A 27,182-nucleotide genomic window follows, 5' to 3' on the forward strand; every position below is an offset into this window, starting at 1 on the left:
TATATCTTTCTTTTATTTTATATATAAATATATAATATTATATATACATATATAATATAATATAATATTATATTATTTGTTACATTTCTATTTATTATTCATTTATATCTTTATAAATGAATAATAAAAAAAATGTAACATGAATAATAAAATAAAAACAGGAGAGCGTAACGCTGAGAAGCCAATCAGAGCAGAGCTTAGGCGTGACGCCATCCGTAGGCGACACCACGTTGCTATTGCGTGCGGTTAGCTTGTAGCGGGAAGGCGAATAAAATAGACAGATAAACTGAGTTACTGTGCGGTCAGTATAGCGGGTCGGCAGTGGGGGAGCTACGAGGCGCTGGGCGCTTGATAGTTATTATAAAACCGCTTTGTAATTACTGTCCGAGTCTGAACTGACCTGTTTACCCGATGCTAAAAGGCTAACCGGTGTCAGTCGCGTAGTGAGGCTGCTGCTCTGAGAGAAGGAAGCGGTTCACCTGTACAGGGGTAGTTCACCTGTACAGGGGTAGTTCATCTGTAGTAGGGTAAGTTATTTGTTCTGGGGTAGTTTATCCATAGAGAGGTGGTTTACCTGTAGTAGGGTGGCTAGGTTATTTGTTCGGGGGTAGTTTGTCTGTAGAGGGTACGTCATTTGTACTTGGGTAGTACAGTTAGTTAAGGCTAGTCCCAGTTTGTTATTACTAGCCTAACAACCAGGATGAAGTGCCACTACGAGGTGCTCGGAGTCCAGAGGGACGCGACGGACGACGATCTGAAAAAAGCCTACAGGAAACTGGCCCTGAAATGGCACCCAGGTAGGTCATAATAATGAGGGTTTTTATACAGCGTCTTTCTCAGGCTCAGCGTTACTCACAAAATCAATAATAGGTCATGTAAGAACTTAAACACCCCAAACGTCGCAGCAGGATAACCAAATAAGCAAAGTCAGTTTGTAGGCATCTGCTCAGCTTACGTTTCTTTTGAAATCAAGGGTATTAATAGGGAGTCTGTCCTCCTTTGCTGCATTGCCAGTCTCTTCTCTGCTGGGAATGCTTTACACTAGATGTTGGAACATTGCTGTGAGCATTGACCAATAGAATGGAACGCTATGGATGGAGCACATGAGCCTGAGGTCACCATGTCCATTGCCAAGTGTCAGTTAGAGGGGTATAATGTGGAACTGCATTCTTTGGAGTGATGGAGCTCCAGCCGTATCTCAAAGATGTGTTGGAGTCCAGAACTGATCATCCAACATCAGCACCTGACCTCACTAATGCTTTTGTGGCTGAATACAATCAAATCCTCATAGCTATGTCCCAACATCTAGTGTAAAATATACTTCTTTAAATGGGGGACAAACTATTAATACTATTAATTGTTGAACTGTTAATTAAACCTTTTGAAGACATTTAAAGGTATTTTTATGAGGCTAATCAAAATGTGAATTGCTGCTTCCAGATAAGAACCTGGAGAATGCAGAAGAAGCTGCAGAGCAATTCAAACTGATTCAGGCAGCTTATGATGTACTTAGTGACCCACAAGAGAGAGCCTGGTAAGCACTGCTTCAACTCTTGACATTTCTTAATGGGCTGAAGTTGTTGAAGAATGTGAAGGCAGTCTGTAGATTTATTATTAACTCCATCCTTGAGTTCCTTCCTAAACCTAATACTGATAGGCCTGTAAACATGAGTTAATGTGGCCTCTCCTAAGGTACGATAACCACCGGGAGGCGTTGCTGAAAGGCGGAGTCAGTGGAGAGTACCAGGATGATAGTATTGATCTTCTGCAGTACTTCACTGTGACCTGTTACTCGGGTTACGGAGATGACGAGCAGGTAAGTGAGTGAATGAGCAAAAGGAAAGGTGACGAGAAAATGAGGTTTGAGCAGAATATGCCTCTGTGCGTCAAAAATATCAATAATTGATTCACTATAAAATAATTTAAATACACCAGTCCTGTGTAAGTTTACAGGTTTCAAATAATTAGTGTGGTAAAATAAGAAATGTTTGATATATTTAGAATGATGAACAAAGCTATGGATGATTCTAAAATCCTGAGAAAGCTGTAGAACCTCAAGAACATTAGTAAAGCGATAAACCATGAGAGGCCTTGCTTCACAATTAATTTTTTTCATCAGTTAGGGGTCTTTATAAAATGGTGACAATGTACAATATAATAAAATGTGCATATGTTCAATAAATATTTATACTTACAAATACGAATCACAGTAAACGGTTCTTCCACTGAGAAATGCAATTTGTTTAGAGTAGACCGTTGTTGCCAAGCAATCATGAATTGCTGAAGGATGACAAGAACTTCCAGTCTCTAATCATTGTACACCGATCAGGCATAACATTATGACCACCTCCTTGTTTCTACACTCATTGTCCATTTTATCAGCTCCACTTACTATATAGGTGCACTTTGTAGTTCTACAGTTACAGACTGTAGTCCATCTGTTTCTCTGCATACTTTGTTAGCCCCCTTTTACCCTGTTCTTCAGTGGTCAGGACCCTCATGGACCCTCACAGAGCAGGTACTAATTGGGTGGTGGATCATTCTCAGCGCTGCAGTAACACTGACGTGGTGGTGGTGTGTTAGTGCGTGTTGTGCTGGTGTGAGTGGATCAGACACAGCAGTGCTGCTGGAGTTTTTAAACACTGTGTCCACTCACTGTCCACTCTATTAGACACTCCTACCTTGTCAGTCCACCTTGTAGATGTAAAGTCAGAGACGATAGCTCATCTGCTGCTGCACAGTTTGTGTTGGTCATCCTCTAGTCCTTCATCAGTGGTCACAGGACGCTGCCCACAGGACACTGTTGGCTGGATATTTTTGGTTGGTGGACTATTCTCAGTCCAGCAGTGACACTGAGGTGTTTAAAAACTGCAGCAGCACTGCTGTGTCTGATCCACTCAGACCAGCGCAACACACACTAACATACCACCACCACATCAGTGTTACTGCAGTGTTGAGAATGATCCACCACCCAAATAGTACCTGCTCTGTGAGGGTCCATGAGGGTCCTGACCACTGAAGAACAGGGTAAAAGGGGGCTAACAAAGTTTGTAGAGAAACAGATGAACTACGGTCTGTAATTGTAGAACTACAAAGTGCACATTGTAATTTTCTATTAATTCTAGCCCGTTTCTCAATGCACTGCACCCAGCATGCACTGCAACGTAATATGTGCTCTGACTCTCCTACCCCAACAACAATCTATGGGACAGCAGTTACACCTCAATTCTACACAGTTCTATGCAATTCCATGTCGTATCACCAAACGCACTAGCTGCTTTTCATCTGCAGTTCAACCAGTATGAACACCTGACGTCAGTTCAGCAGCTCAGAAATTGAGCCCAAGTATTAATGAACTTGCAGCAAAGAAAGGATGTCTGGTGTCTAGTTTAAGCAAATAGGTAGGTTTAAAAGACTGAACTCCTGGGGACATTTAAATTTTGATTTCAGTTATTCATGTAATATTTCAAGGTCTACAATGGGCAGTTTGGGTTATAGCACAACATTCATTAAAAATGAAATAAAAACGTTTTTTCTTTGGCCCACAGTTTTTTAATATGGCACCTTTAGTGGTTGAGTTTGACACCCCTGCATTAGAATCTGATTCCAGAACTGCTCGGCTATGTTGGAACAGTTCTGCTCTGTAACAAATGGAAAAATTAATAACTGAAGTTATAGCTTAAGTGTATGATGCTTAAAACAGTTACAGTACCACTCTTGGCCACTTGAGGTCAGAAGAAGCTCATGATTGCTTATTATCTTCAGTCGTCAAGGCAGCCATGAGTTTTTTCTGCCTCATCTAATTGAAGTTGTGCCTTTTGTTTTAAATGAAGTTTATAGTAGTTTTTTCCTCCATGATCAGCCAAGACAGACGTTTGATTCTTTAGTCTTGCACTGAAACTATGAGGATGACAGGCAATTAGAGCTTTAGTTATCAGTTTGGCGTTGTACAAACAGCACAATCATCACACTTGCCTCAGTCTGTAATCTCTAATAGACTTGCTTATGTGGATTCATGTGCATGATGCTAATTGGTGTGCTTATTAATTTATTTATTAATTATTGATTTACTTATAGCTCCAGTTTAAAAGAAAAAAGTAAACTTCAGACACCAAATGTGTTTTGACCTTTCACTGAACTGTCCTTTAACATAATGTCTCTCTCTGTCTTTGTAGGGCTTCTACACAGTGTACAGGAACCTGTTTGAGTCCATTGCAAAGGAAGAATTGGAGCACAGTAAAGATGAAGATGAAGAGTGTGAAGACTTCCCCACGTTTGGAGACTCTCAGAGTGACTATGATACGGTAATGCATCGCACTACGTCATAAATATACTGTAAAAATGAACTATAGGTGCATTTCTGGGACAGCTGTTCTTCCTGTTTCTGAAAGAATGTGGAAGAATCAGTTCTAGTATTGGGTGCGTGGATTTTGGTCTTTTTATTTTCATTTGTTTTTAACGTAGCACACTCTAGATCCAGCAGTATACTTCAAATGAAAACACCGTTTTGAAGCAAAAGAACATCTTCTCGATCAAAACAGTGCAATGGTTTGTGTTTGTGTGCTGCTTGCTGCACTGAATTCACTGCGTCATTCTTTCTGAGACCTCCCCCTGACTGGCTTCTAGTGGATCTGAGACATCCACAGAGTTCTGTTTAAGTATTCTTACAACCGTGTATTTGGTGGTAGTTTGATTTTGTTGAATTGTTTTGTAGTTTGAAGTGTGAAGGCTTAACTTCCGGAGTGTATTGGAAAATGACTCTCCATGCTCTCTCTCTCCCTTTTGCTCTGTTCCATGTTCTTTATCTGTCTTCAGTGTGAGTTTTTTCAGGATGCTGTTAACTAAAGGGAAGTTTACGGTAGGGGTGGACAATATGACGATATTTTAGCATTATTGTGATAAATTATGTCACAAATGTGATTTTCTGAGCATATCATGGATGTCATCAATTAAAAAAAAAAACCCTGACCAACTGCATATTTCGTTACAAAATGAGTGTATTTAGACATGTTTAGTTACATTTAGTGCAGTTTATTATTATTATTATTACATGTTTTTTGTGACCCTACAGATTCTATTTTGTTTGTTCCAATTGTTTAAAAAAAAACCTAAATATCGTGATGCATACTGTGTATCATGAAAATGTCTTCAAGTATTGTGATATATTTGCCATATCGCCCACTCCTAGTTTCAGGTAGTTTTAGTGTAAGTGCTGGGTTTGTGCTTCTGTCTGTAGGACACAACAGTTTTTACTAGGCGGTCAAACTCACATGGATCAGTGAGTTACTTGGCAGTTACTTGGCAGATCATGTGATGTTATTTGCACCTTTTATTCTTTTATTCATATGTACAGGTCTTTAGCTTCTGGTTGTGGTGATCTAACTAACGTGGTGTCTTACAGGGGAGTAAATATACATGATGGGGCACTGATCTTCAACTGCAAGTTAAAATTTATCATAATAATTATCAACGGTGCAGTCTTTGGCTGTTTTCACACAGAAAATATCTAAGCTTGGTGTATCAACCAAAATAACCCAATCAAATTGTGAAATTTGAAATCAGTGAGCTGTTTAGTGTCATCTAGGTCAGCAGAAAGCGTCTCACTGAAGTGACCATCTCTGAGTCTATAAACACCTGCTTGTCCAGTGTTCTTCTGAAATTAGACGTGTAAAGTTATCAAGTATAAGTTTGTCCCACCTTTTCTGCAGCTTTACTCTTCTGGCTAGGCTTTACACTGGATGTTGGAAGATTGTTGTGAGGATTTGATTGCGTTCAGCCGCAAGAGCATTAGTGAGGTCAGATACTGCTGTATGTTCTGATGTATGTACTAATACAGAATGTCCCCCAGTGCTGGAGGGGCATTATGCCTCTTTAAATGATGCTTGGCATTGGACATGGTGCCCTCATGTGTGAATGCTCCAGTGTCCAGTTTTATTGGTCAGAGCTTTTCTGTGGAGATCTGTGAGTGCAGTTGAAAATCTCAACCTGTGGTGCACCTTAAAGTAGCTGAATTTACTCATTAGAAAGGCTGTCTGGATACTTTGACACAGTATAGACGGAGTTCATAAAGAGGACTGCTATTGGAAGTGCAATGCAGGGGTTTCTAATAAAGTAACATAATCCATTTCCATTTTGTGTGTCTGTCTGTTCTTCCCTGGTTTAGGTTGTGCACCTGTTCTACGGCTGTTGGCAGAGTTTCTGCACGAGGAAAAATTTTGCATGGAAGGAAGAGTATGACACACGGCAGGCCTCAAACCGCTGGGAGAAGAGAGCCATGGAGAAGGAAAACAAAAAGACCCGGGAAAAGGCCAGAAAAGAGCGCAGTGAGCTGGTGCGCCAGCTAGTGGCATTTGTGCGCAAACGTGACAAACGTGTGCAGGCGCACAAGAAGCTGGTGGAGGAGCAGAATGCAGAAAAAGCCAAAAAGGTGGAGGAGTTAAGGAGGAAACAGAAACTGGAGCAGGCCAGGTGAGTTTTTCTCTTTCCCCCTCTCTGTTTCCCCCTTTTTGCCCTCTAAAAACACACACAGTTGGTGTTGTACATCCTACTTTACCTCAATCATGGTCTGTAGTCCTAAAATATGATTTTTTTGTAATATTTTGCTTCATTGTTAAAGAGTAGAGTTGAAAGTTTTTATTTTTTTTATTTTTTTTAAATACATTTTTTCATTTTTTCAGAGCCACTGGTATTTTGTAGATGCATGGTCTGTTGGGAAATTTGAGGCTCTGCTTCTGCTTGTTGCTCCTCTCATTAAAACGTGGCGACTGAACTCCGGTTAAATATAGTCGCTGTTACATACTCACCATCATTCATAGCCTTTCAGTTCTTGTCTGCCATATATTGTCTTTAACTTCCGCATTTTTTCAGAGTCAGCGTTTGTTTGCCGTATAAGCTTTTGTACTTTGCCGCTATCCTAACGCACGTTTGGGCTGCAGCCATGACAATGGAGCCTGATTTTAGTTCATCCGTACAGCACAGAAAATAGAGCAGGCACCATTTACAAAAAAAATTGCGCAGCGTCACAATCTGTCAGTTTTAGATTCGGTGCGAAAGACGTCATTAATATATGTGTGTTCATTTTCAAAACTTGATGTTTTGAGTTTTTTTGTCCATAAAAATCAGATGAAGTGTGAAAAGGCCTTTTACCTTAGTCAAAAGTCAGAAGGTCTGTGTTTCCATCTAGCGTTTGAATGAGAAACTGCAGGATCCTGCGATTAAGGAGCCTCACGCAGGGCTGCAGCAATCATACATATGGCTCATGTGTTTTACGTCACTGACCAGCTCTCTTGATCGGCTAAGTTAAGGAAACATCAGCCGATGGCATATTTGGATTGAAAATTGGTCGATATCAATACAATGCCGATCGATCGTTACATCTCTACAAAATACTGAGCACAGAACGTTCAAGCATGCAAAATGAGAGGAAAAAAAAAATCTATTCTGCCTATTGATTTCATGGCCATTATCGCTAATTACTGAAGAATTGATAAGTGGTCCCAGTGTTCACCAATTTTTTTTGGCCAAAATAAAATTCCCAGTCCTTTCTGTCTGTATTTCACTACTGCGTAGACAGTTCCTCCTGTCACGTTTGTTCATTCAGTGCATTTTTCAAAACCAGTTCTAATATCTCAAATCAGAATAATCAAAACAAAACCGTGGTGAAATTTGAGCATTGAGGGTGCACTAAATCAGAGGGGTCAGAGATTCACATCCCAATACTTGGAAAAAGTGGAAAAACATTCTAATGTAGACAGTGTCCATTTAGATGTTTAAAGCTCCCTCTGCTGTGTCTCCATGCTAATTAGTTAACCAAACAGAGGGAAGAACAAAACAGCAATGATTCATTTTGTCTTTATTTAGTATTGTGTGTGGATATTTGCCACCATCCGACAGCTTCTTGGTAATTCGTTCCAAGTCTGAGAAGTTCTGAACGAGACAATATGATTAACATTTTTATAAGCTTCATAATGGGCTTTATATTCTGAGCGCCGCATTGTGGATTTATGAGATATAACAGATGTAGAAATCTAGTGTTTGCTGCAATAAAAATGATGTATTTAAAGCTTAAATATATTTTGAATATTTGACAAACAAACACGTGGAAAGTTTGAATTTGATTTCTGATTCCATTTGACAGCCCTACCTTATACAGATAGTCCAGGCTTCAATTAATAGACACTACTTATTTTAATCTGTTGAAATGGATCTTTGCTGTGGGCTCTGGTCCTTAGACTGGCAGAGGATTATAAGGAGCAGAGTTGGGCAGCCATGTCTGAACTGGAGAAGGAGCTGCAGCAGATGGAGGCTCAGTATGGGCGGCAGTTTGGAGACGCTTCAGACACTGAAGAGGAGCTCGATGACATGCAGGATAGAGTGGACGCAGGTGGGGAGGGTGAGTACACACACATACTTATACCCACACAAGAGAGATAGTTAACCCTCCTGGGTGATCATGGTCATTACGCCATGAAACCCCCTTCTTTCATTTGAATCATTTCTAACACGTAGTTCATTGAAACAAGTGGAGAAATTCTATTGAAAGTGCACATTCGGATCTAATTTCAGTTTATACCACATTTGTGTTTGTAGGTGAGGAGATATTTTATTATGAATGAAATGAAAAGTTATAGTTGTGCATACAGTCTTAATAAAAATAAAACAAAATAAAAAAATAAAAGCCATCGTTTCCTTTTTTATCATAGAAACAGAAAAATGGTTGAAGTGCACACACAAACTTTTCGACACAGAATGTTAATTAAATGTGATTAAATGTACATTAATTTAACACTGTAACTGTACTTATTATGTAATTACATAGAAATAATTTTCTAATGTAAATAAAATGTGTAGAAAAATGAAAGTAACTCTAGAAGTCTAAGGGTTTGGGCATGTTTTCCACAGAGCAAGCTCTACACTTGGAAAAGGCTGTGTAGAGTTCACAGCTTATGATATGAAGCAGGTTATGATATGAAGCAGTATACGGTCAGTGTTCCAAAGACTGCTTATGTAGTAAAATACTGAAGTAGGTCTGTTTGCAATCGGTCAGTCAAAGTGGAGCCTTGGCCTGTTTCCACTGCGAAAACTAAGAGTTTTGGCCAAGTGCCACTGTTCATATCCGCTCTTCAGTGGGGCTTAGCAGAGGCACTTTAAAGCAGTTTATACAATTTATACAACTTCCTCTTACCCTAAGTGTAGCTGGTCAGCCAGAACCCGTTTAGCATCTGAAGTTTGCACCAGAGCTACGTGGCTGATTTAGCATCATGTATGCTTGCCTAAATAATCACACACTCACCTCAAACCATGTTGAGTTGTGAAGTAATCTCTATTAGACTTGCTTATATGGTGTCCATATTAGTTTCATATGTAGCTTCAGCAAAACTAAAGAAGCAAACCTCAGACACCAAATGTGTCTTGGCTGATGGACTGCGACTGGTGTAAGGAGTAACATTGTGTAAACTGATTTTTGGTCACTTAAGTCCAAGTGAAAGCTTTGTGCCAGATTTATTAGCTTTATACAAACCCTTTTAAAGCGGTTTAGATGCACTTTGTAGTTCTACAATTACAGACTGTAGTCCGTCTGTTTCTCTGCATACTTTGTTAGCCCCCTTTTTACCCTGTTCTTCAGTGGTCAGGACCCCCATGGACCCTCACAGAGCAGGTACTATTTGGGTGGTGGATCATTCTCAGCACTGCAGTAACACTGACGTGGTGGTGGTGTGTTAGTGTGTGTTGTGCTGGTATGAGTAGATCAGACACAGCAGTGCTGCTGGAGTTTTTAAACACCTCAGTGTCACTGCTGGACTGAGAATAGTCCACCAACCAAAAATATCCAACACCGTCCTGTGACCACTGATGAAGGACTAGAGGATGACCAACACAAACTGTGCAGCAGCAGATGAGCTATCGTCTCTGAGTTTACATCTACAAGGTGGACCGACAAGGTAGGAGTGTCTAATAGAGTGGACAGTGAGCGGACAGTGTTTAAAAGCTCCAGCAGCACTGCTGTGTCTGATTCACTCGCACCAGTGCAACACACACTAACACACCACCACCACGTCAGTGTTACTGCAGTGCTGAGAATGATCCACCACCCGAATAGTACCTGCTCTGTGAGGGTCCATGAGGGTCCTGACCACTGAAGAACAGGGTAAAAGGGGGCTAACAAAGTATGCAGAGAAACAGATGGACTACAGTCTGTAACTGTAGAACTACAAAGTGCACCTATATAGTAAGTGGAGCTGATAAAATGGACAATGAGTGTAGAAACAAGGAGGTGGTCTGCATTCTAAGGAAAGCTCAGTGGTGTAGTTCAGACTGTTCTGTATCAAAAGCTCCAAGGTTTGCTGGTGAAAACGCGCACTTGATGCTTTGAAGCACAGTTGGCCGTTTAAATTTTATTCCCAAGAATTTAGAAATTACTGGAAATGGACAAGAAAAAAACAGAACATTTTTGAGGAGCATTTGGCTCAAAAATGCATTTTTTGTCCATTTCCAGGAAGGGTTAAAGGGAGGTTTAAAAAAATCTTTACACTGTTTGTACCAACACAAAAGCGCTGTTTTGAGGCAATATTTGAGGGAAGAGGAATTCCGTGGATACGCGAAATTTCCGCAAACAATTTTGGTAAAATAGACAATATACAAACAACAGATGGACATGACAGGATGTGGTCAGTGTGAACTATACAACCACAACCACAAACACATGCACGTGACAAAACTGACCAACCAAGTCTGCATTAACACCATATACACACCTTTACACACAGTTACATAACTATGGCATAAATACATGAACTGCACCAAGCAAACTCAAGTGTGAAGCATAGGTTGATGCTGAAAAATGGAATTATCATAATTAGGCCTGTTACTATTGATTACATTAATGATCCACTGGCTATGTTGATGATAAAAAGAGGCCAGGCTATAAAAATGATCTTAACTGAACAATAATAAACCATGCTTAGTCTTTCAAAGATTCCAGAAACACTAACAAACAAACACACTGTGGCAAAGAAAATGCATATTAATGGGTGGATCCTTTATGTTTTGTCTTTACTGTAAGAGAACTTTAAAGTAGCATCTCTGTCAGAACAAAACCTCGTATCTCCAGATTGGTGACTTTATAGGAGAAGGAAAAACATCATTAACTGTTAATAGACGTTAATGTAACAATTTTATTCCAAGTAATTTTGGACCATTTCTGTGGGTTCATTGATCATGAGATTTCCATACATGTAAAGAACATCAGTTGTTTTCACATGACGTGAAATAAATACATACAAATATGGAAAATATTTGTTCTGGAAAATTATTGTTAATTATTGTCCTTAAGCGCTTAAGATGAATGCAGCATCAAGTGTTACACTCACTGTAGCTCTTATCTCTGAAATAGTAACTTTTGTTGGTGAAGCAAAAACTTCTGTCTTTAAATTGAATGTTTATTAATATTGATATGCTTTATTCAAAGTAATTGTACAATATTTCTATTGGTCCATTTATCAATAAATGTTCAATGCACATAGTTATACAGTTGTAAGCAGAAACAAAAAAAAACAAACAAACAAATGTAACCTGTACCAAAGTTACGGCACCTTTATATTTTAAATTTTATATAAAATAAAAGATAAATTCAGTAAAAGATAAATTCAGATAGATAAATTCAGTCAATTTTGCGCTAAAATTGGCAGAAAAAAATCATATTTATGTTACAAAGCATGTAATTAGCCCAGGGGTATTCAAACCTTTGCGTAAGCCTGTATGTAGTTTGAATTAGAGGAATGAGCTCCATTGAACTGATGTATTTTGACACGTTTCTGACACCTCTGGTTAATAAAAGCGAAGGTGTAGTGGGGGTGTGGGCGGGGGGTTCATGGGAAAATTTAACCCCTATCTCCAAACCTACTGTTTGTATCAAAACAAAAAAGTCAATAACAAAAACAAAAAGGGGCGAAAACACAAAATACACTCTTAGCTGAAAACATAAACAGTGCATGTAAATTTTTTTTTGTTTTTTAACAAAACTTGGGCTAGCAGCATTTGTCAGATGTCCGGAGGCTATTTTGCAGCTTTTCCCAGATGTATGCTGTGTGTTTTGTTTTTAATTTGATCAGACCTCTTAGCCTGCTTCCTTGAGGGGAATAAAAGTTAAACAGGTAACTAGCAGGAGTTCTGGTCCTAATCATTTTCCAGCAGATGCACATAAACGGCATAGTTTTTATTGCCTAGTTTTACTCTCTGCCTGTAGAGTTTGTTGTTGTTGGCTGGAGAGTTGAACTGGATTTGTTGGAGTGCATCAGACTGGATTTTGGTTGTTTATATGGACACAAATACTTATGGGAAAACAGAATATGTGCATGGAAGCAGCCACTGTTTCATGCGTCATGTTATTTTCAATCAGACTTTAGATGAAGTGAATGGACCAGGTTTTACCCCTGAAAAAAGACAGTACCGTATTAGAGCTGCACTTTCACACAGTAGCTTTCAGTTGATTAAGGGTATAAATCTTTGACCTCCTAATGATTTGATTCAGTCACAAGCCCAGTTATAACAGTGGATTGTGACATTGTGATATCACAGTGCAGAAATGTGACTGAGCATGGTGGAGGTGCAGCACTGCATCACAGAGAAGGGGCATTTATTAATTATGGCCTGAAGTGCGACTGCATTGTGTGAGCAACAGCATTCACAAACAACCAGCACTAACATGATCATTAGGAACAACATACTTCAGTTTTCTCAATTCAAAATTAGTTTAAAATATCATGAACATATCAAATTGTGGGTTGAGTGTGTAGTTAAAATTTAAAATATTTCACAATTTGATGTAATTATTTTGGTGCAGTTCAGAAATATTTGACTGGAGGAAGTCTTTCCACAGTACTGTAATATAGACAAAACAGTACAGCTAGCATTTTCTAAAACTTGATGAAGAAAAGACAGAAGTAATTATAATTGGTAGTGAAGCAAAGAGGGAAAAGATGTGTAAAAGACTTGGAAATCTGGCTGTACAAGTAAAAACTGATGTAAAAACTGAAGGAATTTTAGGTGTAACTCTAGATTCTGATTTAACTTTTAAAGCACATATTAATAATATTACCAAAACTGCTTTTTATCATTTAAGGAATATAGCAGGAGTTCAACCTCATCTCTGTCTGCAAGATGCTAAAAAACTGGTCCATGCTTTTGTGTTTTCTCACCTTGACTACGGTAATACTTTGTTCATAGGACGTCCTGCAAGTATAACCAACAAACTACAACTTGTGCAAAACGCAGCAGCCAGAATATTAACACAGACTAGAAAACAGCATCATATTAAAGCAGTTTTAGCATCACTGCACCAGCTGCCTGCTTCCTTTAGAATCAACTATAAAATGTTACTACTAGTTTTTAAATCTCTTAATGGTTTAGCACCTTCATACATCTCTGAGTGCTGATGGATTATGTTCCAAATCAAGCTTTAAGATCATCCAGTGTGAGTCTTCTCATATTCCACGTATAAAACTTAAACAGAGTGGAGAGGCAACGTTTTGTTTTCATGCACCAAAGATCTGGAACACATTACCAGTAAACATCTGTCAGCCTCCTTCTGTCAATGTTTTTAAAAAACAGCTACTTATTTCTTTACTTTACTTTTATTTCTTTACTATTTTTTTTATTGTTTCCTTTGTTTTTACTGGAATATTACTAACTTTACTTTCTTGTTAGCTGTATTTTTTATCATGTTTTTATTTATACTTTTATCTTGTGCTTATTACTTAATTATTATTGAGATATCCTCTTTTCTGCTATTTATTTGTTTTTCATCTTTTATCTTTTTTCTCTTCTTCCTCTGTTGTTTCACTTTGTATTGTGAAGCACTTTGAGTTGCATTTTTAATTTATGAAAGGTGCTATATAAATCAACATTATCATAATAGTAATATTACTATATATAGAATAATGATAAAATTTCCATTTGAAAAGAGTGCATATCGTATTGACTGTCATCATAGTTGATTATAATCAATTCTAACATTCTAAAGTCAATGCAGTTGAATCATCACATTTAAATTAAATATGTCTCGGTACATTTTTACACCCATAGTGTTGCCTGCTTATGATTTTGAGAGGTTTTTTGTAATAGGATTGTGCCATAAAGCCAGTATTCCAGGTATTCTGTGCGATTCAAAGGATAAGGCTAATTCCTGCATTAGAATTCCACTGCAGCTGGCCTTATCCATTTAATTCAGTGTGGAATCTAGGAAATTTAAATGCTCCAGTTAAGATGGAACACAAACAGCAGGTGGACATGGCAGGATGGGGTCAGTGTGAGATGTAAAAACATAAACACACATGCACGACAACAGTGACCAGACCCGCAGTGACTACACACAAACAAACAACACTCGCGCACAACTGTAAGGTGTGCGAGGCTGACGTGCAGATGTTAACTTAGGAGCCTGAGGCTCTAACTGATGTGCTAATGCCTCCCCATGTACACCATCTCTAAGGCCTGTGTGAGTTATGGATTTTAAATTATGGTCAATCAGTTTTAAAGCAGTGCTTATTGATTCGATTGATTGATCAATTGAAAGGAGTAGCATTACTGAGCCAAGATACAAAAACACGGTAAAGCATGGTAACTGTGTGCTGATGCCAGTCATTCTGTAAAGCTTGAAGTAACCATTTCAGTATTACGGGCATCAGGTTTTCAGACCACATCATAGAACAGTATGTAATAACGTCACACACAGCCTTAAAAAAGAAGGTCTGGCTTGATGTTTAGGTCTCAAATGAAAACTCAGCATTACTCTGATGAAGATATGATGAAACTAGTGGATAATTCACTCGCTTCCTCAAAAGGAAGCGCGTCCTTCACCATGTTTTGACTGAATTCTCTTTGAATACTCTGTCAACGCACTCGCAGTCATCAGATTCATCCACAGATGCAAGAGCAATTATCATTTCCAATTGCAATTATAGCCCATATTATCAACAATGTAAGTTTTAATAGGGGAAATTTAACCCAGTAACACAGAGCTTGAACTGAATGCGAAGCACCCAAACACAACCACAGCTAACTGGCAGTCTGGTGCACTGTGTTCAGTGTTCAAGTCGTAAGCCAGGACAAAATGTATGTGTTGGTCTTCATGGCCAAAAAAATTTAATTTATATAAAATAGTCACAATTTAAATCTCAATCACAATATTGGTCGGAAGAATCACCATCCTCAAGTTAATGCATTGTGTATTACTGAGTGTTTTGTGCTGCTTCATGCTGTGGGAAAGCCATGGTAATGCATTGTAATCTCTTTAGAATATGACAAGACAAAGATAAAATGAGGCATACTTTAAATCTATAAGCTTAATTAGACCAGAATACAGTATGGCCCCCAAAGATCACCAAATATACGTCCTAAAATTTGCATTATAACTTGTCAGTTATGACTTTTCTCTGTGCATGAATTCTTTTGGGATGGTGTCAGATATGTCAGTGTGAACTCTAAGAGTACTAGAACTAAAACACAGAACTAAATAATTTTAAATAAAAAACATAGTTTTAGTAAAGGTGTTTACCTGGCTGATATTATTGTCATTCCTTGAATTCATCTCTTAAACTCAAACAGCGAGAATTCAAGTTTAATAATAGATAGTATAATGTGTTATGAATAAAAGCTAATATAAATATTAATCAAATATTGCAGAACTGTAGCAGAGCTCACCAGGCTTCTTGGAGGTTTTGTTGGCTTTTAGCTCAACTTTTTTCACCAGTTCTTTTCATTGTAAAGGCTTATTTGTGTTGTATTGTGTTGTGCTCGTGCTTAAGGTGACGTTTGGGTGCTTATTTGTTGTACCAGTTCAGCCTGTATTGTTAGAATAAATGTGAGCTGTTGGTTACTGCCAACTTAGTTCTTGTTAAGAGTGGTAAAAGAAAACAGCACCTTTAAAATCCTCAGGAATGACTTATTTGCCTGCTAGTATTCTTTTATTGTATAATAATATTTAGAAGTATAAATATATAACACACAGATGCAAAGCAGTACCTGTGCTTTATTGCTCTGCATTTTTACCTGTGCTCTGCATGGAACGAAGGGATGTGTTGGTTGAGTCATAATATGAATGGTCTTTAACAGATACTTTGTGTTTGTCAGATGCTGTGGATGGTGCTGATGAGATAGAGGAGTTTTATGATGACCTTTACTGTCCTGCCTGTGACAAATCCTTCAAATCGGACAAAGCGTGAGTAACTTTGGTATCACTTATGTTTATATATATATGTGTGTGTGTGTGTGTGTGTGTGTGTGTGTGTGTGTATATATATATATATATATATATATATATATATATATATATATATGTATATGTATGTATGTATGTATGTATGTATGTATGTGTGTGTGTGTGTAAGTGTTCTATGCAATATTCATAGTAAGTGGGTCTGGGTGATGATCCAGTTTTTACATTGTATTTATGATGATTTGTTTTTTTTTTAGAGATATAAAATTAGGCATCATTGTTAACTTCAGTGTTCGTAATACCCTTTTTTTTGCAGTCACTTGACTTTAAAAAGACTGTGACAGTCTGGTGTAGTCTAACAGCCTCCTCCTCTCACTTGTATGAGCATGTTGAGGCCCATTAGCAAAATGGAAACCTCAAGCCACAATATAACGTTATTCAGTTGGCCAGCACAGTGGATAACACTGCTGTCTGTATGACTAGAATTGTACTCGTTTGTTTGACAAACTCTGTGACTGGTGCAGAATTTTCTAATCAATAATGTATCTGCAACTACATTTTGAACCGTTTAACACAGTAGTGAACATTTCCTTTGCGGGTATCAAATCTCTTTAGACTGCCTCAGTATAAACAACATCCGGCTTGTTTCTCTCTGTTCAGCATGAAGAACCACGAGAAGTCAAAGAAGCACAGGGAGATGGTGGCGTTGCTCCGGCAACAGCTAGAGGAGGAAGAGGAGTCTCTGAGTCTGACTACAGCAGACAGAGATGGAGAAGAAGGGGAGGCTGAGGAGGAAGATGAAGAGGAAGAGGAGGAGAGGGATGATGCACCTAGACAGAAGTGGGTTATGCACCAAGGCCTTGTTATACACAATAGAACTGTTCAATATGGACAAAACACCATGTTAAAATATTGTGATATGCACAATAGAAACACCTTGATGTAGGTGGAGTATTTTGACCAAAATTATTAACCATTATTGGATTACGCTTTCTATATGAAGTATGCTCTAAATCTGTTTTCTATAGACTGAATGGTATTGAACCTTATAGATAACTTAGTGTCCTAGGTACCTTAGGATTTGGAACGTTTTGAAGTTTTCTGTATTGCTTATGCTCCTTATATGCCCTCTATACACTGCTGTTGAACTTCAGGATGCTCTCTGTATACTTTCTATAGGCTGAATAGCATTGAACTTTAGAATGTGTCGTTTTCAAACATCACTGATTCTGATTGCAAGCATATTGTCAGCCAGTGCTGTAGCACCTATGCAGCACGTTTCAGTGAATTAATTTTGTTTGCTTAAGGTTACAGCCCTTGTAGGAAGACTGTGTAAGCGTTAACACATTTGTGAAGTCATCACAGTTCATTCACGCTTGTCATTTTCACAGCATTTTACCTCTGACGGCTATCCTGGCAAAGCGCCAAAGATGTGTCCTTTCTCATACAAATTGCAGATTATTGTCAGAACTGCGGTTAATTATATTTCAGATCCGACAGGACAATAATACAGACAGTTTCTCAATGCACTTCTCGCCCACCAATTAATAGTTTTCCAGTAGTCTTTACAGTATAGAAAATAGTGTCAGAAATAACTGAATGCAGCTCATAGAACAGGGGACCCACTGATCTTTTTAAATTGAAGCATTGCTATGATGTAACGTCTGTTCTTCACACTTTTTATATGAATTTTCATGAATAACGGTTTTAATTGGTCTTATTTAGAGTTCAACTCATTGGTGTCCTGTTGTGATTTGCAGGTTGTCCAAAAAACAAAAGAAAAAAAAGCGACAGCAGAAAACCATGAATGTAAGTACATTTTACAGGCAGTTCATCAGCACTGTGACTGCAAACCTCTCCACACTACAGCCTCTTAATCCAAGGCTTCAGGCATTTTTAGTGAAATATTGTGTCACAAACTATTATTCAGAGCCACGACAAAAAATGTCGTGTATCGATCTGTAGGTGGTGATAAAACTTTATTGATTTTGGAATGTTAATTGATTATAATTGATCATATTATACTATTGTATAATAAATATAACAGTAATGAAATATGTAGTCATTTTTTGGCCAAAACAAATTTCTCCGGCTGTTCTCAGGTAAAAATCCAAAAAGGCTGTGTATGTTGTTTTTGTTGTGTATATTCAACTGCTGTGTAAATAGTACAAGTCACATCAGATCAGTGTATTTTAAAAAACAATTCAGTCGTTGCAAAATAACAAACTGAATTGGGTTGTGAATTAAGGTTTCACAATACAGTGAATCATTTCCTCAAGAATTGCAATCAAGTTGCATTGCTGTCTAAGGTTTACAACTGTATTTGTAATTCATGCTAATGTAACATACATATTCCACAGAATGTTCCAGAAGAGCCAAAGCCTGAGAGTCCAGTTCCAGACTCCACGGAGGGCATCAGTCCACCAGCCCAAAAGGGCAGTGATGATGACGTACCACCCTCTGAAGACCCCACAGAGGAGATGAAAAAGGACGGACCTGAACCCAACAAAAGGTCACCTATGTTCAAAATTCCAGACTGTTCACTTCATCACTGTTCAGGTGTCGTCTTTGTCCATTGTTCTCACTTAACTGTCTTTTTCAGTTCTGGGAAGCCGAAAGTCAAAAAAGGTGGAAAAGATTCCAAAAAGAACAACAAACCTCAGGGAGGTGGGGAAGTAAGCCAAGAGGTAGGTAACATGTATGTATGCATGTGTTAGAGCTGCACAGATATGAATAAAATACAGTAATGCAGTTAGATTTAGACATGCAGTTTGTGTGATACTAATTGGTGGGTATAAGATTCCAATACTTACAGTAAAGAAGCAAACTTCAGACACCAAACATGTCTTGGCCGATCAGCTGCATTTTGGGTAAATTTGATTTTTTCCCCCCAACTAATCCTTTACATTAGAAACAAATGTATTCATTTTAATGCCATGGTAGCTTTTATTTGGTTCATTTGCTGCTCTCTCTCTACCAGCTTATTTTCACTGTCATAAGACAACCTAAAAACTAATTTAATATCTGAAATTGGACAAGGAGAAAATGTTTTTAACATTTGTTGGTGTCTCTTAAAAATGAGAGCTGTTTACTCTTTAAAAATGTATTTTGGTACTTTCATTCCTAATATGTAGAAGGAAACTGGTGTTTTTAAACTGTGTATAAAAATGGAAATCTGGGGGGAAAAAGGTTCTGAATCATGAGGATTTCTTATGACGGCAGTGATGTGTTTCTTTCTCTAGAGACTCAGTTGTTTTTCTCCCTCGTTTGTGTGCAGAAGGAGCCAAACCTGCGCTGCGTGACTTGCCAGTATGAATTCAGCTCCAGAAATAAACTGTTTGACCACCTGAAGAACACAGGCCACGCCACCGCCCTGCAGTCCAGCATGGCAGCAAACACAGCGAAGAGCAAGAGAGAGAAGAGGAAAAACAGATGACCACAGCAGTGACCGGCAGAGTTATTACTATTAGTAATACTAATAAAGACTGAAGCACGGGAGGGGTTTATACAGAACCCGCTTGGTCAGTGCTGTGAAAGCATCTATCTGTGGACTGTTTTGCCATTCTGAGTTAATCTGAGTGAGTGTGTGCGTAAACAGGTATGCAGTTTCTCCATATTCACAGTGGACGCTGGGAAACCCACAGCATGCTCATGCTACTACGAGTTGTTTTCAGGAATCGCCGAACATGTCCAGAAAAAAATCAATCTACTACTCCACCAAATGCACTGTTTGTTCTCTCTGTGAGAGCTTCCTGTTGTGAATGTGGAGTGCACTATGTATTTCATCCTTCTCTTCCTGTAGGAGAAGTGGAGAATAAATTTGTCTTCGCTGCTGCTGTTGGTATATGACAGGAATTCAATCAGTTACATAATCTCCCCCTGAAACGTCTGTATGGTAAATTTGCATGTCTGCCACCACTGATGCCTCAAACATATACTGCACTTTTTTTTTTCAGTGTATTCTTACACCATTCTCCATTCTTATACACTGTTTTTACACTATACACCATTGTCACTACTTGTACAGGGTTAGTTTTACATGAGGAGATGGGGTATCGTAATTTTTACTAGCATTTCTGAGCGATTTTAGTCTTGTGTCAATGCAATGTATTAGTCATTTTTATAGCCTGTGCACTCGCACTCCCGGGTCAGTAAAGATTCCAGCGCCTTTTACGTTCCATGTAACGAGCTGTAAAAATAACCTCGGATTATATTAATCCTGTGCGACTCGACAAGTCAGTAAAAACGCTATCATATTCTGTGGAAAATGAGTTTTTTAAGGATGGAGGCCTTTGAAGAAGCGTTTACTTGTGTTCTCTGTGGCTAAAATCAAGCTGATATGTACTGTCCTACCTCAAGTGTACAACTCGTTAATAAGGCAGGCACTTAAGACAGCAAGACAGATGGCTAGAGTAAACAGAATAGTGGTGAAATTAAATATTTTGACATTTTCAGCTCGTTTCTAAGTAAAGGCAGTATATAGACTGATTAACCTCCCACTAGAGCTGGGCGACATGGCCAAAAACGTTATCACGACAAACAAAATTCATATCGTTCGATATCGATACATATCACGATAAATGTCAAATCATGATTTCTTTCACGTCTGAAGGCTCATTTTGCTCCTGGGTGGTTAATTGTGGTTTTAAACTATCACTTATGGTCCGATCATGACAAACACTCACCAAACAGTGGAACATTTCACTAATCTGTCTTGGGACAGTGGGAGAAAGTTTCTGAGCTGTTTTTATCAGCTGGAAAAGCACAGCTGCAATTTTTGTAATAGTCATGATTTAAGAAAGAACACAGATTATTTTTAGCTGTCTGGTGACGAGCGCTCGGCTACCCCGTTACAAATGCTAAACAAGTGGCCAACAACAGCGCTAAACTCTTTAGTTTCTCAACGACGTCAACTCGGTTCAGTAGGTCACTGCTGTCACTCCTACCACATCCATGTCAGAGCATATCACAGTACTCAGACACCAGCTAGCGACAACTGGGTTTCTCTATGCTACCGTGGGAGTTTAAGGGGTGAACCGCAGTATATCTGACGTTCGCTGTATAAAAGCATTATCTGCAGTGTGAATCTCTCACACCAGTCACAGAGTCCTCCTTTTAGGTATGTTTAAACTGAAAGCGGTGATTTTGTGTCTTGTTTGATCTACAGTATCATCAATTCACCGTGTTGTGCCGGAGCGCTGCTTCAAATTAGCCAGCAGCTAAAAACAGCTAGCCTGGAAAGCTAACCTAGCGCTCTCCCGCTTCCCAACGCCTCACAGCTTCCTCAGTTTACTTTTGTTTAAATAAGGGCTGTAACGAACATGAACCCACTTCTTTCTTTCACTTTCGTTGCTCGGGAATGCACTAATACTAAAATATGACGGTTTGGCGCTGTAACACGGCGCTGTAGACGTGATTTAACACCGCTAAAGTTGTTAGGATGCACGGAAGGAGGTGAGTTCACTGTAGGACAGTACAGTTACACCACTGATCTCGTCACCCACACTCGCTCACAGGAGAGCAGATCGCCGGTCGCTCCACTCAGACAGGGAATGTATAACTCCACGTTTCAAACGTTGCTAAAGTATATTTGGCGACCCTTTTTTTTTTACTCGTGGCCCCCTCCCTCTCTAATCAAGTCGAAAAACTCGAAAGTGCACCCTCTCCTGGTGACAGCAGAGTAGTGTCGCTTTCCTTGCAGTAGAAAACACCACCGGGGCTAAAACGTGGAGGTGTGAGAATGGTGCATTATATTGAACATGTCTTATCGCTCTATCGAGGAAAAGTTTTATCGCGATACTTATCGTTATCGTTTTATCGCCCAGCCCTACCTCCCACCATCTCTTAATTTATACTGACATTTTTTATCCAGGTGAATTGGTCATAAACATTACAGATGCCCTGAGGAAAATTGGCATTACCCCACCTCCCCATGTACAACTACTCCTGTCCAAATTGTCTTCAATTGACTTCAAGGGGTCTTTAATAAAGAAAATGCAAAAACTCTTTTCATGATTTAAAGGGTTCTTTGCATCGATAAAGGGTTGTTCAGACTGATGCAGAATGTGTGGTTAAAAAACAGTTCTTCTGTTGTTACAACCTTGACAAGACCCTTTTTGGTGCTATATAGAACCCTTTTTTACTGCACATTCTCCATCAATCTGAACAGCCCATTCATGATGCAAAGAGTCCTTTAATCATGCAGAGTTCTTTGAGTGTTCATGTTTTTATATAGAATCATTTTGTTTACTGAAGAACCATCATATTCGAGTGTACTTAAGTCCAGTGGTGCTCAATTTTGGTTTTGGAGGTCTGCCAACCTGGAGAGTTCAGATCCAACACACCTGGTTCTAAAGTTCGAATTCCCCTGAAGGCCTTCCTCACCTGGATCAGGTGTGTTAGATTAGGGTTGGAGCTAAACTCTAGGTGGTAGATCTCCAGGACCAGGATTGGGCTCCCCAGCTTTAGACTATACACCAGTAGTCACCAACCCTGGAGAGCCATCTACCTGCAGAGACTAGTTCTAACCACAATCTGCCACACCTGCTCCAGCTAATTAACCCCTTCAGATGTCCTTGATCAGCTGGATCAGGGCAATCATGTTAGATGAACTGTGTTCTCCAGGAGGACCACTGCTATACCTTTCATACAATATATACCAGTGTTTTTAATCCTGCTCCTGGAAACCCACAGCACTGCAGAGCTTCACTATTCCCTGCCCCCACCGACCTGAGCCAGATGAGGTGTGTTCAGTCAATTTTCTTACACGGTACACCATTCTTAAAGGGAAATTTGGCATGAAACTTTGAGTCACAGTGGTGACAGTGGTGATAGGAACCAGACGTCTGAAGAGGTTTAATGGCTCTAAAAGCTCCCTCGCAGAAGGTTGTTACATGAAATGGTTATGAATACGCTGCTTGATGCCTGGAACATATTACGATAGTTCTGAGATAGAGTTTTGGCCTAAGATGTGTTTTTATTTTTTAATCCATTCCTGGTGGAGAGATACATGCAGGGAGTTGTGAGGCACAATAGTTCCAAAGAAAACTTTGTTTTGCATATTTTGCATATTTCACCATTACATATAATAACTCAGAAGACATGTAGGCTCGCAGGTGGTTTTGGATAGTAAATAAAATGGCTATATTTTTGTTGTAGACATGGTGACCCCTGGTTCCCATCACCACCACTGTAAAGAAATCTGAATCTGTAAGTTTCTCTATAATTAACCATTTCACACCAAGCCTCTCTGAATGACTGTTTACATCTCAACCACTGAATTATGGAGACTGTTTAAATACAGTGAAATTCCACTTTAAACTATACACCATATCTACACTCATTCACAGTCTAGTGTCAGGATTGTTGTAGGGAAGCATCGTTTCAAATCGGACATGGTTTTGCAATGAACAAATTAATGCAGTTAGCTGAAGTTAGCTATAACGAATCAAACCCAATTCCGAAATCCTTAGCTGCTTATCAGAAATGTCCTAGCTTAATAAAAAACAAATGCAGTTACTGAAAGGCAAAGACATTTGAAACCGCAGCTTTTTTTCCCAATGACCCTCTCTTTGTCCTCTAGAAATGTCTCTGTGGCTGCGGAGTCCAGCGTGCAGTGTTCTGCAGTTCTAGTAGATAATCTGGGTAGTAACAGTCCACTATGGCCTGTACACTAAATTTGGCTACTATAACATGGAAAGTAGAGTGTGTGTGCATCTTCTGAAGTCTTCTTGTAATACATTCATACAAGTAAGTGTGAAATTTCTAAGATGGATATTTGATGGATTTTCTGTGGTTTCAATTAAGGCAATTCAGTCAATCTAATATGGACAAACTTAATTCAACACTTGAGAAAAGTCAGTGTTCAAATCTTGGGTCTCACTTTGTTTGAATAGTCCCCTATAGATTATCTACAGCTGTTCAAATTGTGAACAAACTATCTGTTGAAACTCAGTTGATTCTAAACAGTGGTGGGGTTAGGGTTAGGATTTGGACCAGGGCGAGGGTTGGGTTTAGGTTTAAGGTTTGGGTTGAGGTTAAGGTTAGGATTAGAGCAGGTTTAGAGTTAAAGAAAATTGCCGTCAATTTAGCAGATATTTAATTGAATGTAACCTGAAAGTACATTAAGTACCTACAAAGCATCTGAAGGGGAATATCTAAATAAAATGTTACCAAATCTTGTACCAAAAGCAAACCATTCCTAAGAAGCCTGCAGCATATTTTCATCCTGGATGTGACTAGAAGGCTTTATTAATTCTTAATAGGTTTGATTTAACAGGTTTTCATTAAAGCCCTGTTTAGTTCAGTAATTAGTATTGAAGTTCACACACATTGTCTTGTTATGCTTTATTTTCTTTCCAAGTGATCTGATTATGAAAAGCAGTATAATTTTACAGCCACATGTAAGTCAAGCCCTGAACTAAAATTTACTATCAGTGTTGAGTTCCTACTTTAATATCCTGATCTAGACAAGATTCGTCCAGAGAACCTGAGTTGAGGTTCTGTAAACAGAGGTAAGGCCCAGGGCAGGTGAGCATAATTAAAGTGCTTTAGTGAAGAAGACCAAGTTCCTGAAGTCCGTTAGAGCTTGAGAGGCTTTCTGTACACGTCAAAGCTGTGCAGACAGGACTTCCAGAAGTGCTGTATGTTTTTGCTGATTTAGATATTGCATGTAAACTACCACGTCTCCCTGTTTCACTCCAGCAGCCCTAAGGAATGAGGCTGGCTTCTTTAATGGTGTTCACTGACATGGTTGCATTAATACAGCAGTAACTGATTTTAGTAAGTACAGTCATATGCAAATGTTTGGGTGCCCCTGGTCGAATTACATGTTCTGTTGATTTTCTAAGTGAAAATAGGTTAACAGCTCTCTACAGAGAATATATTTTAATGCACAATTTTTCTTTTATTTGCATTTATTTGTGCAAAGTTGACATTTTATATTTTGTTTTATTTTTTCCAATATGTTAAACTCAGCAAATGAATAGAAACTATGCCTTAAAAAGTGCAGAAAAAATGTCATTTAAGTTTGTTCCTTGTAAAGGATCTACTAACTTACTTTAATTAAAAAAAATCAACAAAATTTGACCAGGGTGTTTGCTGTATCAGAAGAATGCTATTATTTTTTTTTTAATTAATTCTAACTAGACTAGAGTTAAAATATTATTTCTAATCCCAGATTCCATAAAAATTGTAAACAGAATTATTAAACAGAAAACCACTATCAGCCAGTTAAGCACATTTTAAATTAGCTAAAGTTATCAGCTGGTTTTCTCCAGTTTTTGGTTCGGCTGTGTTCTCTGAAAAGCATTTGTTCCCTGCGCCATTTCTAATGTCTGCCTGAAACAGAATCAGAAAGTCAGGGCCAGTGCTGATCTGCCTATTTCAGGTAAAGATGTGGTTTAGCAGTTGATTCTCTATATTATTATTTTCTTTAAGACCTAATATCGATCTGTCGTCTTATCTTCTCTCCGTGTAGTTCTGCAGGGCCTGGTCAAACACGGCCAGGAAGAAGTCCACATCGTCTTTCGTGATGCACATGGGCGGCTTTATCCGGAACGTCTGAGAGGAACGGACAGAGAAAAAAAATGGAAGGGAGTTGAGAGGGTTAACAAGGGTGGAGAGGGAGGAGAAAGATGGCTGTGTAGTGAAAGTGCTCTGTTGCAGAACGCTGATTACCTGAATTAGTCTTTTTTAATTGAAGGGCGCATATCATGGAAAAACAAGTTTATTGTCCTGATTATTGTCCTTCATACAAGCTCTAACTAGTTTTAAATCTCCCCAAACTGATTAAAATTATTTACTAAACTAATTTACAAAGTATAACTAAAAAAAGGAAGGAAGGGGAAAAACAAGTAAATAGGACTGTGAGTGGAAAATGAGCGATAAGTGGAATTTTGTCTATTACTTTGCTTAACCACCAGAAAATGCTGAGCAAAACACCAGTGGACCACCAGCTTTGCCATAAGCGGGCCAACAGTGGTCCACTATCCTCTTGCTATCAGGATTACTAAACACTGACTTAAGCACCAGTTATTAGGCAGCTTTTTTCAGCGTCTATGTCTAACATTTACAGTTCAATATGTGAAAAGCTGACCCTGCAAGAATCTCACGTAAACAGCGCCAACTATTTTTGTCACACCGGACTGCTTTTTCAACAAGGCACAATACAGGGCAGCCAGACAGAACAGATGTCATTTACATATCTTCGCCGTCCAAAGAAAAACAAGCATGTCCAAAAGGGCAACTTGAGGCAAAAACATGTTAGTAAGGTAAGTTATTGTGAAGAGATTTTATTTCAAGCCGTTTTGGGGCATTTTCATTGGTCCATTTATCATATAACTTTCACACAATGTAAATGGCAGCAGACTTTCTCAAATTTTGTGAAAAAATGGGAAAAAAAACAAAAAACACGAGTATTATGGGTTTTTTTGGACAGCGAAGATGTGTCAGTTTTAAAGTCATAAAAACATCCTGTTTTATTTTTAGGGATAAAGAGAGTTTGGAAAATGGTCATGTAAAAACAAATTATGACTGTTTTTGATACATAAGCCCGCAAGCAGTCCTCAGGGGGGAAAAATACAAAAAAAATTAGGATATGGGACGTGCGTCTCTAAAGTCAGTAATAAAGTAAGTCTTGGTATTATGATCTGATTGCACTGTTTCTTTTCCATTACCTCCATAAATACTGTATATTTAAAAGGAATAAAGTGTTTATTCCATCATAAGCCTGTCAGTGTGCCACAGTTTGTAAACCTGGCCAACTTCCACTTTCCAAGTTCATCACCCTTTCTACCCCAAATCACACTTTACATCTTACAAGTGATTGCATAATATTTAAAATGTGCTTCTATTCTCCAGGGTGTATTTTTTTCCACCTGAATTTACACGACCAAACCGTAAGGCAAATTATTCAGTAACGGCATTAAATAAATGTAAATTTTTTGTAAAAGCTCCCCTCAAATTAACA

General features: G+C 38.6%; 2 protein-coding genes across 5 annotated transcripts in view; one reads left to right on the forward strand and one right to left on the reverse strand.

Moving 5' to 3' along the window:
• Nucleotides 1–213: 213 nt before the first annotated feature.
• On the forward strand, nucleotides 214–20,050 carry dnajc21 (DnaJ heat shock protein family (Hsp40) member C21). 4 transcript variants are annotated; one of them, XM_036587861.1, is made up of 12 exons: nucleotides 214–797; nucleotides 1,441–1,534; nucleotides 1,693–1,816; nucleotides 4,176–4,304; nucleotides 6,164–6,468; nucleotides 8,232–8,392; nucleotides 16,129–16,216; nucleotides 16,874–17,053; nucleotides 17,974–18,022; nucleotides 18,574–18,725; nucleotides 18,816–18,900; nucleotides 19,491–20,050. In XM_036587861.1, exons 1-12 carry the CDS (start codon nucleotides 701–703, stop codon nucleotides 19,647–19,649), a joined length of 1,623 nt encoding a protein of 540 aa, XP_036443754.1. In that variant the 5' UTR covers nucleotides 214–700; the 3' UTR covers nucleotides 19,650–20,050. The 4 variants fall into 4 exon arrangements, with proteins under 4 accessions (XP_036443754.1, XP_036443755.1, XP_036443752.1 ...); XM_036587862.1 differs by having other exon boundaries at nucleotides 8,232–8,383; XM_036587859.1 differs by having other exon boundaries at nucleotides 18,574–18,900.
• Nucleotides 20,051–25,342: 5,292 nt separating this feature from the next.
• agxt2 (alanine--glyoxylate aminotransferase 2) overlaps nucleotides 25,343–27,182 on the reverse strand; it is a 29,176-nt gene continuing 27,336 nt past the window's right edge. The window contains exon 14 of the mRNA XM_036588809.1: nucleotides 25,343–25,774. Coding sequence (XP_036444702.1) covers nucleotides 25,673–25,774 — 102 coding nt within the window. The 3' untranslated portion in view covers nucleotides 25,343–25,672. The remainder of the gene's footprint in view (nucleotides 25,775–27,182) is intronic.

Source organism: Colossoma macropomum, unplaced genomic scaffold (genome assembly GCF_904425465.1).
Source record: "Colossoma macropomum unplaced genomic scaffold, Colossoma_macropomum, whole genome shotgun sequence".
NCBI classification, from domain to species: domain Eukaryota; kingdom Metazoa; phylum Chordata; class Actinopteri; order Characiformes; family Serrasalmidae; genus Colossoma; species Colossoma macropomum.

Bases quoted from the DNA above. Each gene is read 5' to 3' on its own strand.
- dnajc21 (XM_036587859.1), top strand. From the start codon at position 701: ATGAAGTGCCACTACGAGGTGCTCGGAGTCCAGAGGGACGCGACGGAC. The intron at 4,305-6,163 runs GTAATGCATCGC...TCCCTGGTTTAG, and splicing joins CTCAGAGTGACTATGATACG to GTTGTGCACCTGTTCTACGG. The intron at 18,901-19,490 runs GTAGGTAACATG...GTTTGTGTGCAG, and splicing joins GTGGGGAAGTAAGCCAAGAG to AAGGAGCCAAACCTGCGCTG.